Genomic DNA, 23,518 nt, shown 5'->3' on the forward strand with positions numbered 1-23,518 from the left:
CTGGGGACGTGCTAGGCTCTGCACTGCCCATTCCTCTTCCCTCTCTTCTCTACTCCCCCCATCGCCTCCCCCCAGAAATTCTCTTGGGAGCTCCCCCCTCTCAGACTCCACAGGAGGTGCCAGAACCAGAGTGTCTCCCCAGGATTATTTTCAATGGTTTCCTGGGGTGTTCACCTGGGTAAGAATCAGGAAAGAGAGGACACTCTAATCTTATTTATCTAAAACTCTATAATCTTCCCCAATCACTTAAGTGGTGCCTGTGTCTCTAATTACAGAGCAGGCTAGGAGGAACACAGGCACAATTTCCAGCCAACCTCAGGCAGAGGGGCACTTTTGTTCCCCCTGGGAGCCTGCTGAGACTCCTGCTCAGGAGCCAGGACTCCAGACACCTGTAGTCGCAAAATCGCCCACCATGGACTGGCTTGTCTGCCTAGCCAGAGATCACACACACACTCCCCCGCACCCCCACGAAGGGTCAGTCAAATTCTCAGCGTCTGACTGCTCCCCAGTTGGCCAGATGTGACACACCTGGGGAAAACACCCACAGTCTCCGCACCCTCACTCTACCTGCCACTGTTTAGAGAGTGAACTGATTTCTTTCTGGCCCAACCTAACTTTCAGAGTGCCTCCCTGGTGGCTCAGTGGTCAAGAATCTGCCTGCAATGTAGGGGATGTGGGTTCGATCTCTGGGTCAGGAAGACCCCCAGGAGGAGGGCATGGCAACCGACTCCAGTGCTCTTGCCTGGAGAAGCCCGTGGACAGAGAAGCCTACAGTCCACAGGGTCACAAAGAGTCAAACACAATAGAAGCGACTTAACACAGAGCGCAACTTCTCAGAGTTGAATTGCTGGTGAACCGGTCCCCAGAGCACGGGCTGTATTCCCAGCTTCTTAGGAGCAAACTCTCCAGGAGGTCCAGGAGCTAATAGTCATATGACAATCTGGAGGGTCAGAACTTCATTCTCCAGAACTATGTCAACTGGATCAGGAGATGGGCAGAGAGCCGCGTGCCTGCCAGCCTACCCCAGGCAAGCAAACAGCTGCTACCTCAGGTTAGGTGTGCCCTTTCCCCAGCTTGGCACGGAGAGAGCAATCTGGGTGACATCCCTGGCTTAATTGCAATGACATCTCCGCTTCTTAAAGGCCTTTTGGTTCCTGAGCTAATTAAAAACTCCAAACAAGGAGGACACACTTAATCCTATTAATGACTTCTGGGCAGGAACCATGAGCCCAGCCCTCTGAGGGAGTGACTTTCTGGCCATATCCATTTGCTCAGGTGCCTGGTGATTGTTTATCAGCCCTTTCAAGAGATTAAGCTGTACTCTGGAGCGAGTCACTTAGGTAATGGATCCAAGGGGCCTGGGAGTGTCTGTGACCACGGAGCATGCAGCCCAGCCCACATCTTGGCTCACACAGACTACATGGCCACTCTTCTCCAACTTCTAGCTCTTCAGAACCATTAGGGGTACTTGAGAAGAGGGGTCCTTACCTCATCTCTCCTGCCCCCCCCCCCCCCATTACTTTCACACACAGGAAAGCCGGATACAGTCTTTGCTCTAGGGATCTCAGAGTCCAGAAGGGTCAGAGATATAGGAGCAGACAATAACAATTAAGGAGGTAAGCACACCATATCCTGTGAATGTATAGCAATGGTAACTGCTTCAGTCTGGGGTCAGGGAAGGCTTCTTGGAGGAGGAGACCTGAAAATCCCCCCAATGAGAGGAGATTTGTGGAGGAGCCCATGAGATGGAATTCCCTGACTGTGGACTTGATTCAGACTCCTGCATAAGCCTAGAGGAGTAGAAATAACTCAGCTCCCTCTTGAACTTATGGGAATGTGGTTGGCAAAGCCTTAAGAAGCTGAGGTTCAAAGAACACGGTTACTGGAGCTACGAAATGTTTGCTTCAAGCCCCTACCTTGAGCAACAGAGATTTGCAAGACTAGCTCGCAGCTGTCTCTTTAAAGGAGTAGGGAAACGATTCCCTAGGCCACGCCCCTCCTCATTAATATGAAATTATCGTGAATATTGATATGGGAGGCGTGGCGCCTCGGCCAGCTGGGCTAACCAGCCCGGGGTTCCCGGCTTCGCAGAGAGGGAAAGTGACAGAAGCCGTGCAGAGGGAGACGCAGAGAGAGCGGAGCGCCCGGCAGCCACCCAGTCTCGGGGGGGAGCGCTCAGCTCCCCCTCCCCCGGCTCCCACCCTGTCCGGGGGGGCTCCTCAAGCCCTCAGCCCCACTCCCGGGCTCCCCATGGAAGCCAGCTGTGCCCCGGGAGGAGCCGGCGGAGGAGGAGTCGGCTAGATGCCCGCGGTGCGCCCGGGGTCCCTGAGCGCAGCCTGCTCTGCGCCTCTGCCCTAAGGCCTCCGCGCACCCCGCGCCCCCGACCCGGGGCCGCGCCGCCTCTGCCCGCCCCTCCCCCGGGGCTTCGCCCGGGACCTGCCCGCCCCCCCCGCACACCGCCCGCTTGCCAGCGCTCGGGCCGGAGCTCTGGGCCGGGCGCGCCGCCGCCCTGGAGTGAGGGGAAGCCCAGCCGTAGGGGGGGTCTCCGGAGCCGGCCGCAATGGACGCCGTCTTGGAGCCCTTCCCGGCCGACAGGCTGTTTCCCGGATCCAGCTTCCTGGACTTGGGGGATCTGAACGAGTCGGATTTCCTCAACAATGCGGTAAGATGAAGGGTCTGGGCTTCGCCTTCCACCACTCCTTACGCCTCTTCGCGGTGCACCTGGGGCCTCCAGAAGAACTGGACTATACGCATCACTGGGCAGAAGTGGGGGAGGGCGGCTCGGCGCTGGGTCCCCTTGAGATACACGTACTTAGGGCTCTGAGATTCGGTGACCCGATCCCTCGACACTTCCCTGGAACCCCGAGAGCTTGCGCCAGTCCGCTCTCCTCCTGGGGGCTCCGTCCGTGTGGATATACTGGCCTCGGCCTTCCAGGGGAAGGGAACTCGTCGAGGAGTCGGGGCCATCCGATCCCCGAATATGAGCTCAATAGACACCGATTCTGCCCCTGCCCCAGTTCTCCTAGTCGTCCTGCAGCCCCCAGCCCGGGGTTCCGGGGCCAGATGGGGCACGAAGTGGCGGCGCCCTTTCCTGCGCCCCCTTTAGGACCTCAGTGGCTCTGCCTCTGGCTCTCCGCTGGGGGGCGCACAGGGGCGAGTTCGAAGGGCCAGAGACCAGACGCCCATTGGGGCGGGAGGATCGGGGGGCCGAGCCAGACCCCGATTTTGAGCTAGACTCGGAAATTCAGGGGTGTTGTCGTGCCTGTCCCCCAGGAAATCAGGCCAGAGATTTCCGCCAGGGAGGAACCTGACCCTCAACTGGTCGGGGGCCACACAGGGTGATCGCTCCGGAGGAGGGAGGTCTTTCTCTAGGTCTATTTCTCAGTCCCTCGAGTCTCTGTCTCCCTGTGGCTTGTAACTACCCGTGTCTTCTCTTCTGTCCACTCGCCACCCCCGTAAAGAAACGTGGCTTCTTTCCTCTTCCTGCCCTCCTTCCCTCGGGCTCAGCCTTAAGGCGCTGGGGTGGGGGGTGGGGTGGGAGATGAGCTCTGTAAGGGGAGAAGGTATTGGGGTTCAGAAGGGCCCATCGAGTTGAAATGTGGGAGCTTGGGGGTTCTGAGGGGATCCCCACCCCAGGCAGTGAACTGCCTCTCTGTCTCTCTCACACACACAGTAATCATCTCAAGGGTCCCTATTTGCTGACCTCTAACTCCTGGGAGTACCGTGAATTTGGCAGACAAGAGCCAAGGGCACACAGCCTTCAGGGACTGGGCATCTTGGACTTCCACCTAAACTGTCCCATGCTGCTGATGGCTAAACAAGCCCAAAGGACAGGAACCCGAGGCAGGGAGGCGTGTGGTGGGAGGTCCCCTGGTCCCCCATTAGGCAGCAGATCCAGGTCACCCTGCTCTCGGAGGAAGGTCCCGGCTGCCAGTCAGAGAAAGCACACTTCTGCAGTCAAGAAGGAGGGGAGAGAGCTTGACCTGGCAGCGGGGAGACAGGAGTTCTAGTCCTGCTTCTGCTTCTGCCTCTCCCAGGGAGCCTTTCCTGCCTGCGCCTGTTTGCTCATTTACAATACAGGGAGAGGTTGGATCAGTCTTTCCAAGGATGCTGTGGCCCAGGGATCTGGGGTTCCACACACCCCTCTTGAAGTTGGTGACAGACACTGGTTGGAGGTTGGGGGGGAGGGCTTGCTGGAGCACATGCCTTTGTCGCTGGAGGCCCCTGTCAGGTTCCCTGAGCCCGCAGCAGCTCCGATTTGGGCTTTCTTCTGAATGAACTCTGCCGCCTACAGCCTCCTGCTGCGGCTGCATTCAGCCTTGTGTCCCCAGCTGCTCATCTGGGCCTTGGTCCAGCGCAGGAAAGGATGCGTGATTGTGATCAGTGGTATCCAGTACTGGGCCTGGGGAGGAAAAACTCTGCTCAAGGAGCTCCTTATCTCAGGCCCAGGCAAGGCCAGGTGAGGCAGGGGGAGAGGAAAGAATTTCTAAGAGGAAAGAAGGCTCCTGGGATGGGAATCCGGAAACTGGGTTCTAGCTGTGCTTCTGCCTCCAGCCAGCTGGGCAGTTCAGACAAGTGACTTTTCTTCCTGTGGGCCTTGGATTCTTTATCTGAAACATGGAGATATAGAAAGCTTTCCCATAGTGTTATTATAGAGATTTAGTGAGAAAATTAAAGATTAATGTAGGATGATGCCTGCCAGGTAAGTTTCCGTAGGTAACATGCTCTGGAGACTAATGGTGATAGTGGTAAGGACTACTCGGGTAGGAGTTGCCGTGTGCCCCTGAGCAAGTTACCTTCCTTTTCTGGTGCCTCCCGTTAGATGTCTAAAGTCCCTCCCAGTTGGGAACCCATTCGAACCCGATCCCCAACTCCCTTTTCTTTCTACATAAGGATAGGAAAGTGTTTCTAGGGTCAAAGATGGGAAGGGGTGAGGTCTATGTGCTTCTCAGTCTGGAAGATGGAGGGTAGGTTATTCACTATCCTTAAAAATCCAGATAAAGGCCATGAAGTCACAGTAGAAACCATGTATGCTCTGTTAAAAAGGCAAAAATTAAAAAGGATGCTCACCCTGAACACACGTGTGTAAGAAATATGCATTCTGTTAGAGACAGGGAAATGAGTTGCATATTCTGCATAAGTCTTGTCTGCTTGGAGGTGGCCAGGGGTGCTGTATTTTTCCTTCTATGAGGACATCTTTATCCTGTGGCCGTCTAGTCTGTGTGATTCTCAGAGACATCCCTGGGAGGAAGCTGCCTTTCCTGCCCGAAGAGGGGGCTTCTCCTCCCATCCCCTCCCCATTCTCCCACAGTTCCTGATGTGCGCCCCCCCCCTCAACTAGAGCCCTCTTCCCTGGGACCCTGGGACCCCTCAGCCCCTGGGCAGGTAGGAGAGAGGGCCTGGTGTTCAGAAAACTGGGATAAAGGACCAGAGGGAGAACAGGTCACGTCCCCAGAGAGAGATACCAGCTCCATCCTCTGGCTCAGGGGAAAGGATGATTCTGGTTTCTCTAGAGGGAAATGGCTCTGGATCCCAGAAAAGCCCCACAGCTGGGAGGGTGTGGGGAGGAGGGGAAGGCGGAAGAAGAGTTCTGTTGTCTCCGAGGGGCGCAGCAGGAAGCTGCAAGGATGTTTGCCCAGCACACTCATTCACCTCCCTGCAGCTGGGGAGGCCAGGTGTGGAAATGACTGGGACCAGGGACCAGGCCTGGAGAAGAGGGGAGTGAGAGCTAAGGCTGATCATTGTCCCCAGGCCCCCTAGCCTGGCTTCTCCTGCGCTAAGCAGGGAACCGCTACCATCACCACCCCAGCCTTTGGGGGATTTAGGGAGATTAGAGAAGTATGTGCATTTGGGTGTTTCTTTGTCTGTGTGTGGGCCTTTAACAGCCCTTAAAAGGGGAGGGGTGTGTGTGTGTGTGTGTGTGTGTGTGTGTGTGCATGTGTGTGTGCACGCGCGTGTTTCTCTTTAAATTTTCACCAGCAGGAAAGAAGATCCAAGGAGGAAAGAACACTGGTCTCCAAATAGAATCCACTAGAAAAAAAAACTAATAGAGAAAAACTAATGAAGGAGCCCAAATCCCAGAGCCCCCATTCAGGAAGGGAGATCACTCCAGACACCTCCTCCTCTTCCAAAATGCTGAGTTTGTTGTGGGCAGCTTTGTATTTTGTTTTTGCTCCGCCTCCGCCCAGCTAGGATGTGAGCTCCTTGAGGGCAGGTGTTTATCTGTCTTGTTCATTGCTGTATCCCCCCAGTGCCTAGCACAGTGCTTGGCACAAAGGAGGCTTCAACCAACCATTGCTGATGAATGAAAGGGAACCTGAGCCAGGCTGCACATTCTTTAGGGAAGAGGAAAAAGGATGCTCATTTCCCCCCAGCCATCAGGGTCCTGTGGCCCACACTGTCTCTGAAATTCAGGAAGATTTTCAATAAATTATCATTGCCTTGAATCACCCCTACCCTCGGTGCAGACTCCTGTAGCCCCGGTCTAGGATGGTCTCCAGCTGAGTGATCCACAGCATATTTGAACTTGTGGCTTAGGCCTCACCCTTGAGCACTGGTTGGCTCCAGGGCTTCCATCTTCCCCAGTTCTCCATTGTTCCGGTTGCTCTGGGACACCTGGATCCACACTCACCCAGCTTAAAACTAAATCTTTTCTAGTCCTGCCCCAGGGCCTGTGTACATGCTATTCCTGACCTCTAGAATGCTTTCTCTTCCCTCCAGCTCTCTCCATCTCATCTTCCTCAGTTCAGATGTCACCTTGTTAGAGAAGCCTTTCAAATCACCTTAAGTGAATCCCTCTATCATTTGGTTTCAGTCTTTTGTGGCTGTTGTTGACCATATTGCATGGCATGCAGGATCTCACCCCTCTGACCAGGGATTGAACCCATGGCCCCTGCAGTGGAAGTGTGGAGTCAGCCACTGGACCACCAGGGAAGTCCTTGTTTCAGTCCTTTGATTTCTTCATAGCCCATATCCCAGTTTACAGTTATCTTATCAGCTTATTGTCCATTTCCTCTGTGAGTAAGCAAGTTCCCTGAGAAGAGAGACCATGTCAGTTATGTTCATTGCCATAAACCTAGCACAGTACCATGGCACAAAACAGGCACTTAATATAGTAAAACTCTGCCATAAGACAATAAGCCGAGTGCAGAAATGTTCAGTCATGTAAAATGTGGAGTTATGTTATTGTAGGATCAATGAAAAGTAGTATTTTTCAGTTGGCCTGTACTATCACAAAAAAACACAAAAGTAAAGATGTGAAACCTTAGCACATGCAGCAGACGAAACTAAGGACATTACGAAGGAGCACAGGCAATCACTTCTTTACCAGCCCCACAAAGATAAGCGTTTTGCCCACCTTTATTTGAGATTGGGCCCCAGGTTTAGGACAGAAGCCAGGTTTGGGTCATGTTGCAGTGTACTTTGCCCCATTTCAAGGGTTTACTGTATTTGTAGAGAAAACGACTGCAGATCAAGGCAGTCCTTGTAAGGGAAGGGGAGACAGTTTTCGTAAAGACAGGTCTGAGTGTTCAGGACGTGTACTGATAATTCCAGAGGGGGCTCCAGATTCTCAGGTCCTGGCCTGGCCAGCCCTGAGGGTACTGGATACTGGATCCCACGAAAATGCTGTGTATGCCCTGTTCTGCTGTGAGGGCCCTCCGGCTTCCCTGGGCTGGCCGGGAATTTGCTTGGTTATTCTTCAATACACACATCCCATCCTTTAACAGCTGGGGACTAAAGGAGCGCCAGTGCTGGTCACCGTGCAGCGTGACCTCCAGCCACTCATGACCAAGCTAGAGAGACAGACAGGGACGTGGACAGAGCGGCACCGCGGATGCCACGATGGAGCAGGGCACCCAGGGAGCCCGAGGAGGCACCCCCAGCTGGGCTGCTGGTCTTGGAAGACTCTCAGAGCAGAGGACCCCCACTCCCTCCCTCTCCAGTATCCCCATCCCTGTTGGCAAAGGAGTTATCGGGAGGCATTTCAGCAAGGAGGACTGGAGCTGTGTCCATTTCACTGAGCCTGGTATACAGGCATTATTGTTCCTTGTGAAGATGAGAAAACTGACACTTAAAGAGGAGCGGAGATCTAAATGCTGTTCTCAGGGCAGGGTCCCATGGGGTCAAGGGGGAGAAAGCCCTGTCTTCTATACTATTCTCGGTTTGAACTTTGCCCTCTAGGGCAGGGAACATTTGAGATCTCAGATAGCATAGGGGCCTCGCCTTCACCCTCGCCTACTCCCATCCTTAGGGCACCATGGATGTCTAGAGCTTTACGGGCAGAGCCAACACATTGCCTGGCCTGTGAGAGGAGAGACCCCCACATCCCTTCCCCCACCTTCTCTTCATCCTCACCCCCTGGCCCACCTGGGAACTTGGAGCTTTGCTCTCTGCAGCTCCCAGGACCCCCCGGGAGGGTCTAGCTGGCCACTGTACCAGGACAGGGAAGGAGGCAGGGCACCCCACTTTATGTCCTCCCCTCCCCCACAGGGTGTTTCTCCTGCAAGTCCTGGGCCCAAGGCCCCTCAGAGCATCCCTCTGTGGGACACGGCTTGTCCTTGAACCTCCCTCAAGAAACCAGCTCCAGAAAGCCAGAGAACAGGGTGTTCTTCTGGCTGTCTCAGCACTCCAGGGGGCAGGATGGAGGAAGAAGGTCTGGGTGGAGTTAAGTCGAGACCACGAGCATTGCTCTGGCTGGAACACTGTGTGACCCGCTTCAGCAGGCAGAGTAGGTGGTAGAACGCTGGAGCAGGAAGGCCTGAGGATGTCTGGTTCAGGGGAAGCTGGGAGGGGCAAGATACAGCCCAGCTCTCTGACCATGAGAGAAAACAGATCAAAGGGGATATCCTTGGAATGTCAAAGATCGCGAAACTTACGACCTGGACATACCATGTCATCCGAGAGGCCAGCTTCACGGCCAGGGCGATACTGGGCTTCCCTGCTGCCAGAGTGCAGTGAGCCTCATCTCCCAACTCTCGCAGGACGGAGCCCTCGCTGCAGCTGCCCTGAGCCCTTGGCTCTGGGCCCAGGAGCCACTTCACCCATCACAGAGCGGCTGACACATCTGGGCTGGGCTGTGAGGTCCGACCAAACAGCTGGACAGCAGCAGCAGCTGTCCCCCGCTTCCCCCTTCCGAAAGAGTAACAGAAAGCAGCAGTGGAGAAAGGCAGGCTCTTCAGGCCCTCATGGAGAGCCAGGAGGCAGTTCTCCTTTCTTCTCTTTTTAATGCTTGTTTACTCATTTCTTGTTGTGCTAGGTTTTCACTGATGCGTGCCGGCTTACGCTAGACGGAGCGAGCAGGGGCTCCTCTGTTGTGGCAGAGCATCGGCTGTAGGAGGGCAGGTTCAGTAGTGTGATGCAGGGGGCTTAGGTGTCCCACGGCGTGTGGGATGCTCCCCCCTGCAACCAGCCCCGGACCAGGGATTGGACGTTTGTCCTCCACATTGCCAGGTGGATTCTTAACCATCAGACCACCAGGGAAGCCCCTGGCAGGCAGTTTTAAAACAGCAATTGAGGGGGCTTGCTGGGGAGGCAGGCAGGGCTAAGCCTTTTCCCATGTGTTCCCCTCTGCCCAGAATATCCTCACCGCTCCTCACCTCATCTCCCTAGCTCCCTGTGTGACCTTGGGTAAGTCACTTCCCCTTTCCGGGCCTCGGTTTCCTCATTGCTGAACTAGACTGAGAGTTCTTTGAGGGTAGGGCAATTATTTTTGTCTATTCCCCAGTCGTGGCCATAGTGATTGAGTGCTCAGGAGATGTTTATTTATTGAATAGATGGAAGGAAGGAGTGAGAAGGGGTGATGGATGGATGAACAAGGGTGGGTGGGTAATGGAAGAAAGGGTACTTCCACACATCCAGCTTTGATGGTACTTTAGGTGGCTTTTGTTTATTTACCAAGAAATGAATCTTCACCTAAATCCCACATATGCCTTTTACTCTATCATGGGCCTTTTCTTTCTGTTTTTTTCCCAAGTTTTTCTGGCGTATACTTTATTTACAATGTTGTGTTGGTTTCGAGTTTACAGCCAAGTGAATCACTTATACATACATATATATATATCCATTCTTTTTCAGATTCTTTTCCCATATGGGTCATTACAGAATATTGAGTAGAATTCCCTTGCTACACAGGAGGTCCTTGTTAGTTATCTACTTGATTATATAGTAGTGTGTGTATGCATCCCAATCTCCTAATTATGGTGGCCTTTTCTATATGAAATATGTCATGCACATAAGAGAAGATATATAATGCATATATATGAATTACAAAGTATTATAAAACGGACACCTAGGCACTCACTACCAGCTCAAGAAATTGACCCAGCTCTCAATATCCTGGGCTCTCAAAGTTGCACAAGTTGGTGGAAAAGTTGAGCGGCAGACTCCAAATCCACACTCCACTCTGGGCAGATCCTGAATAGGAATTCTCCTGAGACCCGGTGCCTATTTCCAGACCCCACCTGACCAGACAGCAAGCCCCAGGTCAGACGGCAGATAGCTCGAAAGCCCTGGGAAGCCAAGCCATACCTGAGGCGGGGTGGGGTGACCATTAGTGATCGATTTTAGCCCTGCCCAGACCTGGGAGCAAACTGTGGCTCTCACCGCCCATCATCTGTATCAGTTTGGACAGGTGCCTTAACCTCTCTGAGCTTATCTTCCTCATCCATAAAGGAAAGATGACTGTAGCACACAGGGTGCTTAAGGACTCAGTTAGAAAACTCTTGCAGAATCTAGCACAGTGCATAATGGCACATGGCAAGCCCCCTATAAACAAAACAGTAGTTGTTACTGGTGTTTTTGTCCTGACTGTCATTGTCAGAAAGGCAGGTCCCCAGCACTGACAGCCCTTGGAGAATGTGCCAGCTTCATCCCTTTGCCGATCCCTAACCATGGGGGTTTCATTTGCCTGTCTGTTTGGCCTCTCTGAAGCTGAAAGGCTGTCTTCTTTGGGTAAAAGCAGAAGACCCCAGGCCCTTTCTCAGGACTCTGTCTTCCTAGACATCAGGACAGGGATGGGCAAACCCAGAAGCCCAGGTGAGGACCCAGTGCATGGAATGGGGGCCCATATTTTGTGTCTGGCCCTGTACTAGCAGGGACTGGGGCAGCAGAAAAATCCATCATTCCTTCCACATCCAGTGTTGTCATGTGTCCTTAAGAGCACAAGCTCTGCAATCAGAGCTTAGGTTCAAATCCTGGCTTAACCACTTGCTTGCTTTCACTTCTCTGTGCCTCAGTTTCCTCAACTGTTAAATGGCAGTACTAATAGTACTTACCTGATCTTGTGAAATTTAAATCAGGTACTGCGTGGAAGGAGCTAGAACAGTTGTTGTTCAGTCGCTAAGTCGTATCCAACCCTTTGCAACCCGATGAACTGCATCACACCAGGCTTCCCTGTCCTTCACTATCTCCCAGAGTTTGCTCATGCTCATGTCCATTAAGTTGGTGATGCCATCCAACCATCTCATCCTCTGCCGCCCTCTTCTCCTTTTGCCTGCCATCTTTCCCAGCATCAGGGTCTTTTTCAGTGAGTCGGCTTTTCATATTCAAGTGTCCAAAGTACTGGAGCTTCAGTACCTGGCGTATAAATATTAACTATCATTATTATTATTAGGTATACTATATGCCAGGCTTATGTGAAGTCCTACAGTGGGTTCAAGGATAAAATCCATCTTATATCCAACCCTCAAGGTGGTTAAAGTTTAGAAGGAGAGATGGGCCCCATTGTGGATAATTAGAGTTCAAGGCATGATGTTAACCAGTAACCTAACCGTCTATGAGTGCTACAGTGAAGATGGATAGGATTCTTCCTGCTGGATAATCAAGGAAGGCTTCCTGGGGGAAGCAGCACCAAGTTGGACCTTAAAAGATGATAGGAGTTAGAATGAGGAGATAAAGCATAAAGGCCTTCCAGGCACAGGGAATGATACAAGCAAAAGGCCCTGCTGCCATGGAGCTTCCAGCCGGTTTAAGGAGCCATCCGACTAGGCTGGAGGGAAAGGAAAGATGAGGCATTCCAGCTACAGTGGGAAGTTGAGATCAATCTGTAACAGACCTTGAATGCTGTGCTTAGGAACTGGGGGTGTTTTCAGCTGGCAGAAGGGAGCGAACGCCAAGTGTTCAAACAGAGGTCTGAGCTGGACAGGGTGGTGGTCCCAGCTGTCCTGAACCACCTCAGTGCTAGGAGGTCTAGGGTCTATTAGGATAACCCAGCTGTCTGCCTGTCTGCATGAACAGGGCCTCTCCCCCAAGACAGACAGCACCGTGGGCCCTCTTTGTGCCCAGAGCAGGCCGAAGCAGCAGCAGACCCCAGGGCCCTTCTCTCCTCTGACTTCTACCCCCTGCCCTGATGTGACTCGCACACTGGCCAAGAGCACCAGTTCCCTGCTGACTGCCTCATCCCCAGCACTCAGGGCCAGGCTGACCTGGGCAGGCCCAAGGCAGCTCCACCCTTGCAGAGATACAAGCTGTCCTAGCTCTGATCTGAACCATGTCCTGCCTCCTGGCCCAGCCCCAAGACTTTAAGGGGGTTCCCTTACCCCCACATTACAGTTTAAGACCCTCCACTATCAGACCAAGCGTGTCCTTATTGACCTCGAAGGAACCTAGAAGGATCTGAGCCCAGCCCAGCTTGGCACCTCCTCTCCTTGGCCCTCCCACCAATCAGCTGGGACAAGATACCCAGAGCCCCTTCCATCACCCTCCCAGAGAGGAGGATCAACCCTGCCCTCTACCACCCCAAAGCCTTCACCCCGCTCTCTCCCAGGGCTGCAAATCAGTTCCACATTTGGGATCTGGCAGGCATTATCTGCTCAGAACTTTCCCCTCCCAGTTAGTTCAGGCTTCCATCTCCCCACCATCGGTCATGGTCAGCCCATGGGGTGTGCGGAAGGGGAAGGGCTTTTTTTAAATTTTTTGGCCTTTGGCGACCCCTTCAGAGGCCTGAGGGGGGAGCTGGACTGAGGCAAGGTACCAGAGGGACAGTGGACGCAAGGCTGTCCTGGGGAGAGATGAAAGGGGAAGGGCAGGGGGTGGGGCAGAGGCAGAGCTTGAGCGAGCAGATGAGGGGCTGAGGGGCTGGGGGTGGTGCGGGAAGGACCGAGGTAGTTCCCAGATCAGCACATTCCTGAGACATCTGGACGAGCTGGAAGGACCCCAGCTGGCCTGACGGCTGTGGCTCCAGCTTCTCCACTCTGTGATGTCAGGACCCAGCGTTTCCCCCTCCTCTCAGAGTCCCACTGGCCTTGGGTCCACCTCGGGGCTGGGTGCTGGACCTGTCACCCCCACTGAGCAAGAAGGAAGCCCTTGGGGCAGTGGAGGAAATGCCTGAGTCAGAGGAGGGCCTGGCCTGATGCAGGAGGCAGACATGAAAGACACAGGGGTTTGCCCAAGCGACTGACTCAAGGAGATTCCCCCTCTGGGCTGATGCCTGCCCCCTCCCTTCTCCTTGGAGGGGAGATGGACACCAAGCCGAGATTCTGGGAATGGCTGTGTGCCCTGAGCGATGTGATCCTGGGCAAGTCCATTCCCTTTCTTGACTCTGTTTCCCTCTCCGTAATAATGACAATAATAATAACTACATTTGAAGGGAATCTTCTATGTATCCTGCCCTGTACAAAGCTCTTGACAAATGTGACCTCATTTGACCCTCACAGCAACCTCACAGGTGCTGGGGTAGGTATAAATACCCCTAGTTTATAGCTGAGGCAGAGGCTCAAAGAGGTTAAGTAACTTGCCCAAGGCTACACAGCAGGCAGCAGAGCCAGGATGAAAACAGGGTCTGTCCGCTGCTCTCGCTCATAACCATTAAGCTCCATCGCCTGCACAGGGAAAGGGGATGGACGTGATGATGCCAGAATTCCTTTCAACTCTTAAGATTGTAATGATTTCTTTTGGCTATTGTGGAGCTCTTTGAGAAGGGCAGGGGCAAGCATTAGTCACACACTGGGTGGGGGAAGGAAGGCAGAGGCTGCTGGCTTTGAAGCATCAAATGGGTCAGGCATCTTTGGAGGTTCCTCCTCCAGAGAAGTCCAACCCCCTCAGAGTCACAGCCCGATCCCCAGCCGAGCCCAGGGGTCCCACACCTTCCCTGAAGGAAGGGAGTAAATAAGGAGAGAAAGAATGCAACTTCTTCCAAAAATAAAACCTGAGGACAACTCAGACAGGCCGGGACCGCTGAGGAAGGCAGAGGCCAAACGCTGAGTGCACAGAGGAGAGGGAAGAGGCCAAGGGAATTCCAGCCAGAGCCCGGTGGCAGGCTCCGGCCCAAAAGGGCCTTCCAGCTGGCCAGGGGCCGCGAGAGCAGCCCGGCCGGCTGGCCACTGGGCTCCATTTATACTCTTGGGGCTGGCCTAAGTCTGGGGACAGTGCCTCCAGCGCTGAGTCGGGGGCTGTGTTCCCCAGGGACCTGATCTGGCTGGGGCTTAAGAGAGCAAAGCCTTGGGAAGGAATAACCCGGAGAATGGGTACAACGGGCCCCAGTAGGGAGGAGCTGAGGGAAGGTGTCCAGACACATGGAAACTCTGCCTGGAGCAGGAGCAAGCTGGCATCAGAGCGGAATTCAGGGCAGTTCATTCCTGGAGGCTCAGCTGCAGAAAAAAAGGCCTCCGTCCCTTTGCTCCCCAGGCTCTTTCCTTCATTCACCCACTTGCTCAGTCAGTCACTCGGCAAACAGGTGAGCACCTAGGATGTGCTGGGACCATTGCTAGACTTTGGAGACACAGATGAGGATTGGACACAGCAAGACCCAGAGGTGACACGGCTGGATCATTTCAAGCAACACTAAGGAACTTCTCAACTATCCTAAGAGCCAAAGGGAGTCATTAGTGGACAGTGAGCAGGGAAGTCACACCGTCATATTTATGTTAGAAGATCCCTCTTGATGCAAGGTGGAGACTGTGCCAGAGACGGAGCAGAGTTCAAGCCTTGGACCTGCCTTCAGGAATGGGTGGTCACGCTGCTAGTCGGGAAGCCTTCTGTGAATAGGAACTGGGCTCGGTTCATCTCTGTGTCCCCAGGTCTGGCGCACAGTAGGTCCTCAGTAAGCCCTGTACAGATGCATAAATGACGAATAAGTGGCGGGCGGGGATACTCACCACTACACTAACGGAGATGAATGATGACCAGGTGGATGGGGTTAGACGCCCTTATCCTCCCGCTGCCCCCAGTGCCAGTCCTGGCACTCCATCTCCAGTGTCCTGAGCTGTCCCGCAAGGACCCTCTGGCCGCTGCCTATGGACCAGCATCTCCGTCAGCCAGACCATGGGCCGCTGTGCCCTCAGTGGTGCCAGTCACAGCTAATCCCAGCCCTGGGCGGCGGCGTAACTGCCATCGCCTCCTCCTGCCCAGACAGTACCTGGCACCCGCCCCAGGGTTGGGCCACAGCACATGGGCCGCCCGGTCAGAAGATGCCAGGGGCTGGCCGGGAACCTGCAGGCCAGCTCCCCACTTTCCTGAGGGCCCTGTGGCCTGGCCAGGGATGGGCTCACAAAGTCAGGAGGGGGAGCTGGAGAGCCTAACAGGATGGGGTGGCCGGCGGGGGATGGCTGGAGAGACTGTGGCCCCTTCTCTGCACAGCGGCAGCCCCTGGTGGGTACCAGCTGCCCTTCCCTCTCCCCCTTCCTTTCTCTAGCACACAGGCACCGAAAAGCGTGGCCCCCTCCCCCAGTCCCAGGCCTCACTGTCCCAGCCCAGGCCAGCCCAGGAATCCCAAGGCTCCTTCACTGGGGGGTCACATGACTCAGGCGTGTGGCTTGGCACAGTCGGCATTCGGTTCTGTGGTGGTGTGAGATGTTGTATGTGTTCCTGTAAGAATGTGCATGACCACGTCTGTGACCGTGACCATCTGGGGTGACCACACGTGTGAGTGTGTGTGCACATGGGAGTCTGTCTGTCTGATCACATATGAGGAGTGTGTCCTTGTTGGTTCTTAGTGGCGGCCAGTGTCAGCCTGTGGGAGCCCAGAGAATGTATCTGTATTGATACAACAGCGTCCGTGCCGGGCTGTATAGGGAACAGTCTGAATGTGTCCACAGGCAGGGATCTCAGGCTGTGTGGTGTCAGGGAGGTGGGGTTTCCCTGTGTAAGAAGGAACCTCACAGCCCTCATCTGCATAGCATGTGCACACGCATACACGCGTGCGCACACACACACACCCAGGGAAGCGTTTCTGCTTATTTGGACTTGGGCTCTGTGGCGAAGAGTTCGTTCGGTAGGGGGAAAATATGAAACCTCAGCAGCTGCCTTCCCCGGGCCTGTGGGGAGTGGGGGATGAGAGTGAGGTTGGAGGTTGGAACAAATGTGCTTCCCTTCACCCCCCCTGCCCTGCCAGGAAGGCTCAGGGAGGGGCTGGCTCCAGGGACGAGGAGAACTGGCTCCATCCCTTCATGGTCCCCAGAGAGGCCGGGGCAGAGGAAAAGAGCCCACTTTCTGAGGACTAGTCCACTTCGCCTTGTGCCTGCCATCCCTGCCTTAATAGGAACACAGACAGGGCAAACAGGCCTGGACAGAAGACCCCACCTGTGCCTGCCCAGATCTCAGAGCACAGCTGGATCTTGAACTGGGGTCTCCTGAGTCTGAGCCCAGGACAGCCTTCCAGTCTAGCTCTGGGAGGATGCCTGGATCTCGCCTGCACCCCGCCTCCCCTCAAGTGACTGGATGAATATGTGTTAGTCGCTCGGCCGTGTCCGACTCTTCACGACCCCGTGGACTGTAGCCCACCAGGCTCCTCTGTCCATGGGATTTCTCAGTCAAGAATATTGGAGTGGGTTGCCATTTCCTCCTCCAGGGGCCTTCAGGAGTCCGGGACTGAACCGGAGTCTCTTGCAGCAGCAACAGACTGGCTACTGTCTGAGCGATCAGGGAAGGCAAATGACTGGAGGGTGATGCTTAAAGGCTGGGAGGGCCTGTCTGACAACTGTGCACCCAGGGGCCACCTCCCTTCACCAAGCCCCTCCCTGCTCTTGACCCTACCCCACCCCGCCCCCACACAGGGCACAACAGTGACTCAGACTGGTGGCCCCTCGGCTTGAAATGGGGGCAATTTTCTAGTGACCACGAGGCAAGTAACCGTCCGGGAATGTATGAGGGGGGTAGCCTGCGGGGGAGGGGAAGGGCTCTCCTCCCGTCTCTCAGCAGAGCTCACTCTCTCGGAAGGAATGTCCGGGCTCGGCATTCTCCGCACCGCCCCCCCATCCTTATCCCACAGCTCAGCCTGGACCCACTCCGGTCTCCTCCCTCCTTTCCCCAAACAGACTGCATCAGCCTGGACCAGGGGAGGGGCAGAAGCCCGTGATGGGGGCGCAGGCACGCCGAGATTCTAGGGGGCCTGAGAGGAGGGGGCGCTCTGAGGCTGCGGCAGCTTGGGGCGGGGGGGTGAGGGGGGGACTCCTTTCCCATACACATCCTCAGCGGACAGCCGCGCCCCCAGAGCTTTCCCCTCGCTCTGCATCGACTCTCTGGAAGGAATTCGAGCTGGGGAACCGAGAGGAACCTCAGACGGCTCTATTACCGCCCAAGGAGTGTCTCGACTCCCACCCCTCCCAGGGAAAGAGACCCCGCTCCCCATCAGTGAGCCCCAAGCTAGGATGACTCCAGGAGGGAAAGAAAGAGCTGGAAGAGCCGCGAAGGAAGTTAAGAGTTGGGATCCAGCCTCCCCTTTTCGAGCTGGGGATGTCCGAGGAGACCCCCTCCGGCTTCACTTCCCCGGTGCGGGGTTGAGGCCAGGCAACTGGTCCTGATAAGGGACTCGGGGCACCGTAGGACTGCCAGGCCCATCGGCAAGCTCAGATGGGCCGTCTCTGCCTCTGCCCCAGGTGCAGGCAGGGACGCAAGACCAGACCCGGTCCGTACACACGGCCTTAACATCCCCGCGCTGTCCGCGGAGGCCGAGGACCTTCCCGGGCAAGGGCCGGGTCCTCCTCCCACCTCCTCGCCGCCGCTCCTGCAGCAGGCCTCGCGCAGCCTCCTCCCATTGGCTCAGACCTCCGCAGATCCGACCAATGAGCAGGCTGGGTTCCGGCACGGGGCGGCCCCCCGCGCGCCGGCGTTAACATCCCTTGAGCCAACGCTGGGCAGGCAGGACCTGGTCCTTTAATCTTAAAGGGCCGGCTGCTGAGACCCGGCCTCGGGAGGAGATGCTGCCGACGGAGAGGGGTGTGCGGGACCTCGAGCCCCGAGAGCTCGGGACCTCTCCTCCAAGAGAGTGGAGCCGGCGCCGGCTGCGCGTAGCCGCCGAGAGGGAGCTTATGTTGGCAAGACTCTTGGAAAAAGTCTTTTAACAAGGAGGGAAACAAATCATAATATTTCCTTCTCTGGCTTCCCACCCTGGTTGCTTGGAAAAGCACCCCCATAAGAACGCTCACCCCCAGTAGAACTCTGTCCCCCTCAGAACGTTGACTCCTGCAGTCAGTAGGATCCTGCCTCCCACCCCTGTCGTGTCCATCAGGTAGTCTGAAACCTGAACTTTCTGTGTGTGACCTGAAGGACGAGCTGGCTGTGATTTGGGGGGGTGGGGTGGGTAGGGAGGCGAGATAAGGAGTCTTGCTGGAGCTTAGGAGGCCTGAGATCTCCAGAGGGGGCTGTCCGGGGTTGGGGGGAGGGGCGGTGGCGGGCGGGGAAGGTGGTTACAGAGGAAGAGGTGAGGTCAGGAAGAAGTTGCTGCACCCCTATTCGTGTGCAGCCCTAGAGCTGTTGAGAACCCCTCCTTCAACATTACCGCCTCACTATGTGACCTTGATAGGTCCCTGTCTGGACCTCAGCTTCCTCATTAGCAAGTGGGGAGAGGGGGCATGGACCATGGGTTTTCTCAGGTCCTTTGTGCCTCTAAATTGATGGTATAAACCATAACTGGCTGAGAGGCCAGGCATCAGATAGAAATAGGACGAAATATGAAAAATCTCTCTAAAGGGAGGCCTTCTGGCATCCTCCCAAGAGGAGAAGGTGGGCCTGGGGGTGATGGGACATGCCCACCGTCGCCACCGGAGGTCCACCCGGCATCAGGGAAGTCCTGAGCACGGAGGCCCTGGTCCTCTGAGTGTCCCGCGCCCCCTCCCCTGCCTGACCCTTGGCCGCCCTCCCCTTCCACTTGGCTCCCACCCTCTGGAAGCTCTGTCCTGCTGGGCCTTGGCTGCTGTCTCCAGCAGGTGGGGTGGGGGCCACTCACGAAGTGGGGCCCACTGAGCTCCCTCAGCAGGTTTCCTATGGGCACCCCATAAGGGGTCTCTGAGAAGAACAGGCTTATCTGCATGGAGCTGAATCCTTGAGGGACCCTGGCCCAGACTGGAGGAAGCCTCTCTCCTCTCCCAGGCCCCGGAAAAGGGCTTGGCAAACCCTTATCGCCTGAGACGCAGCTGCTGGAGAAATACCTTAGCAGCTGACTCACTGGGCTCCTCACAGCCCTCTCCCACTGGGCCCCACACCAGGCCTTTGAGAGACCCCGAGAGAAAGAGAAGGAAAGAGAGAGAGAGGGCGCCCCCAGCTGGGCTGGCCTAGACCCCGCCGAAGGTGCGGCCAGCACAGTCCAGCCTGTGGCTGACCCTTTGGTTGGGCGGCGTTGAGCCCAGTGGATTGCCTTCGGCTGGGATCGCTATTATTCTTAGAGACTTGTTCAGCCTCTGACGTCCTGGTACTGCCTCACCCCAGGCATTGATGGATCATTGACATACTGATGGCTTTGCCCTGCGGTATAAGGCCCTGTCCCTCCACCAACAGTTGTTGAGTGTCTGTCCTGGGCCAGGGACTGGGACCCAGCAGGTGAACTAGTACAGACCCTAGCTCAGGGAGTTCACAGTCCAGCAGATGAGCAATTCCTGACCAGGGGAAAGTCCGCTGCCACTGGGGAAGGACTGGGTGGTGGTGGGTTGTGGACCCTTCACTGCTCTCTTTGGCTCCCTGAGCTTTGGTTTCCCTATCTGCCAAATGTAGAAATGCAACTTCCTTGTCTCTTTGAGTAGTTGTGAGGATTAAATAAGACGGTGCCTATGAAAGCACTTTAGAAAGTTAAAATTGCAAGACAAATGTAGGCTAGTGATAAGTTCTGACCAGCTGGGGAGAGGGGAGAGTGCTTAAGTCAATGGATTTCTGAACTCATTTTATCCTGGATTCTCTGATTTGGGGGGAGGACCAAACCAATTCCCTGCATTGGCTCCAGGCTCAGTTCACCTCAGGCCCAGGGTTAGGCTTTTCATAAAACAGCAATTATTGAGCACCCACTGCATACTAGGCCCTGTTCTCAGTGTTACAGGTATTTACTATGCAGATGTATTTGTATGTTATATGGATACATGTGTTTTATGTATTTCCTCACTTTATCCTCATAATCCCATGAGGGTGGCATTAAGCACCTAATGCATATTTGATCCTCATAACAACACTATGAGGTTGGAACTATTATTTCCCCCATTACAAATGAGGAAACTGAGGCCTAGAAAAGTGAATTAATTTAGCAAGGCATGAGCTAAGAGTCAAAAGTCTTGACCCCCTGAATCTTATTCTCACACCAAGGGCTTTTCTGCTCACCCTTTCCAGACTAGGACAAGCGCCAATTATTCCAGGCCAGAAAGCCAACAACTCCAGAAGTCAGTTCTTACCTATTCACCAGCTGGGACCCCCAGGGTCAGAAGCAAAACCCCAGCAAATTCATTCAGTCAGTGAAAAACGAATGAACAGGAGGCTTCCCTGTGGTTAAGACTCCATGCTGCCACTGCAGGTGGGGGCTGGGGGTGGGTTCCATCCCTGACTGGGGAACTAAGATCCCACGTGCAGCCCAGAGCAGCCAAAAAAAAAAAAAAAAAAGGTGAAGAACACTAACATTTCCTTACACATTTATAATTCTTTAGAGAGGAAAAACAAGAACCTCCTATGTACCAGCTGCTGCTGGATGCTTTATTAATAAGAGGTTTGTTGAGTAATTACTATGTACCAGGAACTATTCTAAGTGCTTTACATATATTAACTTGTTTAATCTTCCCAATAACCCTAGCAGATAAGAACTGTTATCATCCCCACTGTACAAAGGAGGAAATGAAGCATAGAAACACTGATCAACTTTTCTAGGATCACAGAGACCAATATTTTCCAGACTATTTTGTTTCTGAGAAATATATTTTACATCCTTCTCACGAACATACACACATAACTGAGATAAAAATTTACCACGTATTTAACTTCCCCATGCTCAGCACACCCTGATATTTTTCTAATCTATTTTGTTCTGTTTTCTTTTTCCTTAAATTCTGGTCATGACCTGCTTCACAACCCACTACTGAGTCACCCCCTGCAGTCTGAATGGCACTGAGTCATAGCGAGGAGCATCAGGGCCCGGATTCAAACCAAGCGATACGGCTCTGGAGCCTGATCTCTTGACATAAAGAATGTCTGGGAAAACGGAAACACTGGAGGCATGAGGACAAGTGAGGACCGTGCCAATGAGGGGAGCAGCTGTTCATTCAGTCCTGTCTGACTCTTTGTGATCCCATGGACTGCAGTGCACCAGGCTCCTCTGTCCTCCACTATCTCCCGGAGTTTGCTCAAACTCATCTCCATTGAGGGGAGCAGAGTCCTCGAAAATCTCACCACCTTGCATTCCAGCAAGAGAGAATAGAATACAAAAGTCACTGATAACACCTTCGGAATGCAAACTTGCTGGTGGAGATTGAGTTATTCTTTAGTCCTTAGTTCCTTAGTCCTCTTGTGATGGAAGTAGGGTGGGCTGAGAAGCAGGCTTGGGCAATCAAAGTGATTTGACCAAAGTCACAGGGCCAGAATTATAGCCGTGTGTCCTATCGCTTGGATTCTTTCACACCATCCAGAGCACAACCTTGAGGATACTGACTTAGTGGTTGGAGACATCAGTGGAGGTGGTGGTGATGGTAATGTGCTTATAGGGTGATAGTAGTGATAGAAAGGTTGATAGTTGGGGGACTCACCTGGTAGTCAAGTGGCTAAGATTACCCCAAGCTCCCAATGCAGGGGGCCGGGTTCGATCCCTGGTCAGGGAACTAGATCCCACATGCCGCAACTGTGGAATCCTGGCCATGTGGGTTCAAGTCCCAATCTGAGGTACACACTTTCAGTGGGAAGAGTGATGGGAAGGTTGCAGGTGTTGACTAAAAAAGAAGCACAACAGGAGAGTTGGGAGTTAAGTTTTATTTGGGGGCAAAATGAGGACTGTAACCCAGGAGACAGCACCTCGGACAGTTCTGAGAAACTGCTCCAAAGAGGTTGTGGGGGAAGATCAATGCATATGATTCTGCTGAAGGGGGCGTTCCATGCAATCCAGCACTTTACTTACAAAAGGTGTTCTGCTAGTTATGAGGAGCTGATGTCACCAATGAGGAGATGTAGTGCTTGTCTAGATATGAGGAGATGCAAGGATTGGGATCATGAAATCAGTTCCTGAAAATATCCAGCTCTCTAAAGACCTGTGTCGCTCATTTTTCTGGAGCACAAAGTGCCTGCTTCTTTTCCCTGAACTCCCATCAGGGCACATCAGAGGTCAACAGCTGCAGTAGCACGGGCTTCAGTCTCCCACAGATGGTGGTTTAGTTGCTCAGTTGTGTCCAACTCTTGGCGACCCTATGGCCTGCAGCCCGCCAAGCTCCTCTGCCCATGGGATTTTCCAAGCAAGAATCCTGGAGTGGGTGGCCAGATGGCAAATAGCCTTGGAAAACACCCATTTGTCGTTGACACAGGGACCACGGTGGATAAGCTGACCCCCTCCTCCCCTCTCCTCCTCCCCTAGCACTTCCCCGAGCACCTGGACCACTTTGCAGAGAACATGGAGGACTTCTCCAACGACCTGTTCAGCAGTTTCTTTGATGACCCTGTGCTGGACGAGAAGAGCCCTCTCCTGGACATGGAACTGGACTCCCCCACGCCGGGCATCCAGGCTGAGCACAGCTACTCCCTGAGTGGGGACTCGGCGCCTCAGAGCCCCGCCATGCCCATCAAGATGGAAGACACCACCCAAGGTAAGAAGGGGTGGCAGGACCCAGGACCCAGACCCAGAGAAGCCTCTCACAGCCACCTCTCAAGGGAGACCATCCTCTGTGTTTCGGCTCTTCCTCAAGTCTAACCCAGAAGGGCCCTTGTAAAGAGGCTCTTCCACTGACTTGATGTGCAAAGGGGTAGGTCCCAGACCGGCAGCAACACCTGGGAACTCGTTGGAAAGGCAGGTTCTTGGGTCCCACCCAGACCTGCCAGATCAGAAACCCTGTGGGGAGCATCCAGCCTTCCAGGTGACTCCGACTGATGCTTAGATCCGAGAACCAGTCTTAGATGAAACAGCTGAGGGGGTGGGGTGGGGAGGATTAAACAGTAAGTGTGGACAAGTTACCAAGACTCTAGAACCTTACCGCCTCCTCACACTGTGAGGTCCTCTGAGACAGTACCTGGGAGAGACACCTACACCCTACTTTCATTCCCGAAGGCCGGGTTCCCTAAAGCTCTCCTCTGCCCACCTCCTTCCCTTTTATGCAAAGGACCCTTTGAGTCTTTCCGCTCAGGTGATCAACATTGGAGA

At 54.3% G+C, this 23,518-nt stretch overlaps 1 protein-coding gene across 1 annotated transcript in view; it reads left to right on the plus strand.

The window, feature by feature from the left end:
- The first annotated feature begins 2,086 nt into the window (after positions 1-2,086).
- Positions 2,087-23,518, plus strand: part of CREB3L1 (cAMP responsive element binding protein 3 like 1) — a 37,498-nt gene continuing 16,066 nt past the window's right edge. The window contains exons 1-2 of the mRNA XM_061152677.1: positions 2,087-2,662; positions 22,739-22,967. Of these exons, the coding sequence (XP_061008660.1) occupies positions 2,561-2,662; positions 22,739-22,967 (331 nt within the window). The 5' untranslated portion in view covers positions 2,087-2,560. The remainder of the gene's footprint in view (positions 2,663-22,738; positions 22,968-23,518) is intronic.

The sequence above is a fragment of the Dama dama genome, chromosome 1 (assembly GCF_033118175.1).
Source record: "Dama dama isolate Ldn47 chromosome 1, ASM3311817v1, whole genome shotgun sequence".
Lineage (NCBI taxonomy): Eukaryota > Metazoa > Chordata > Mammalia > Artiodactyla > Cervidae > Dama > Dama dama.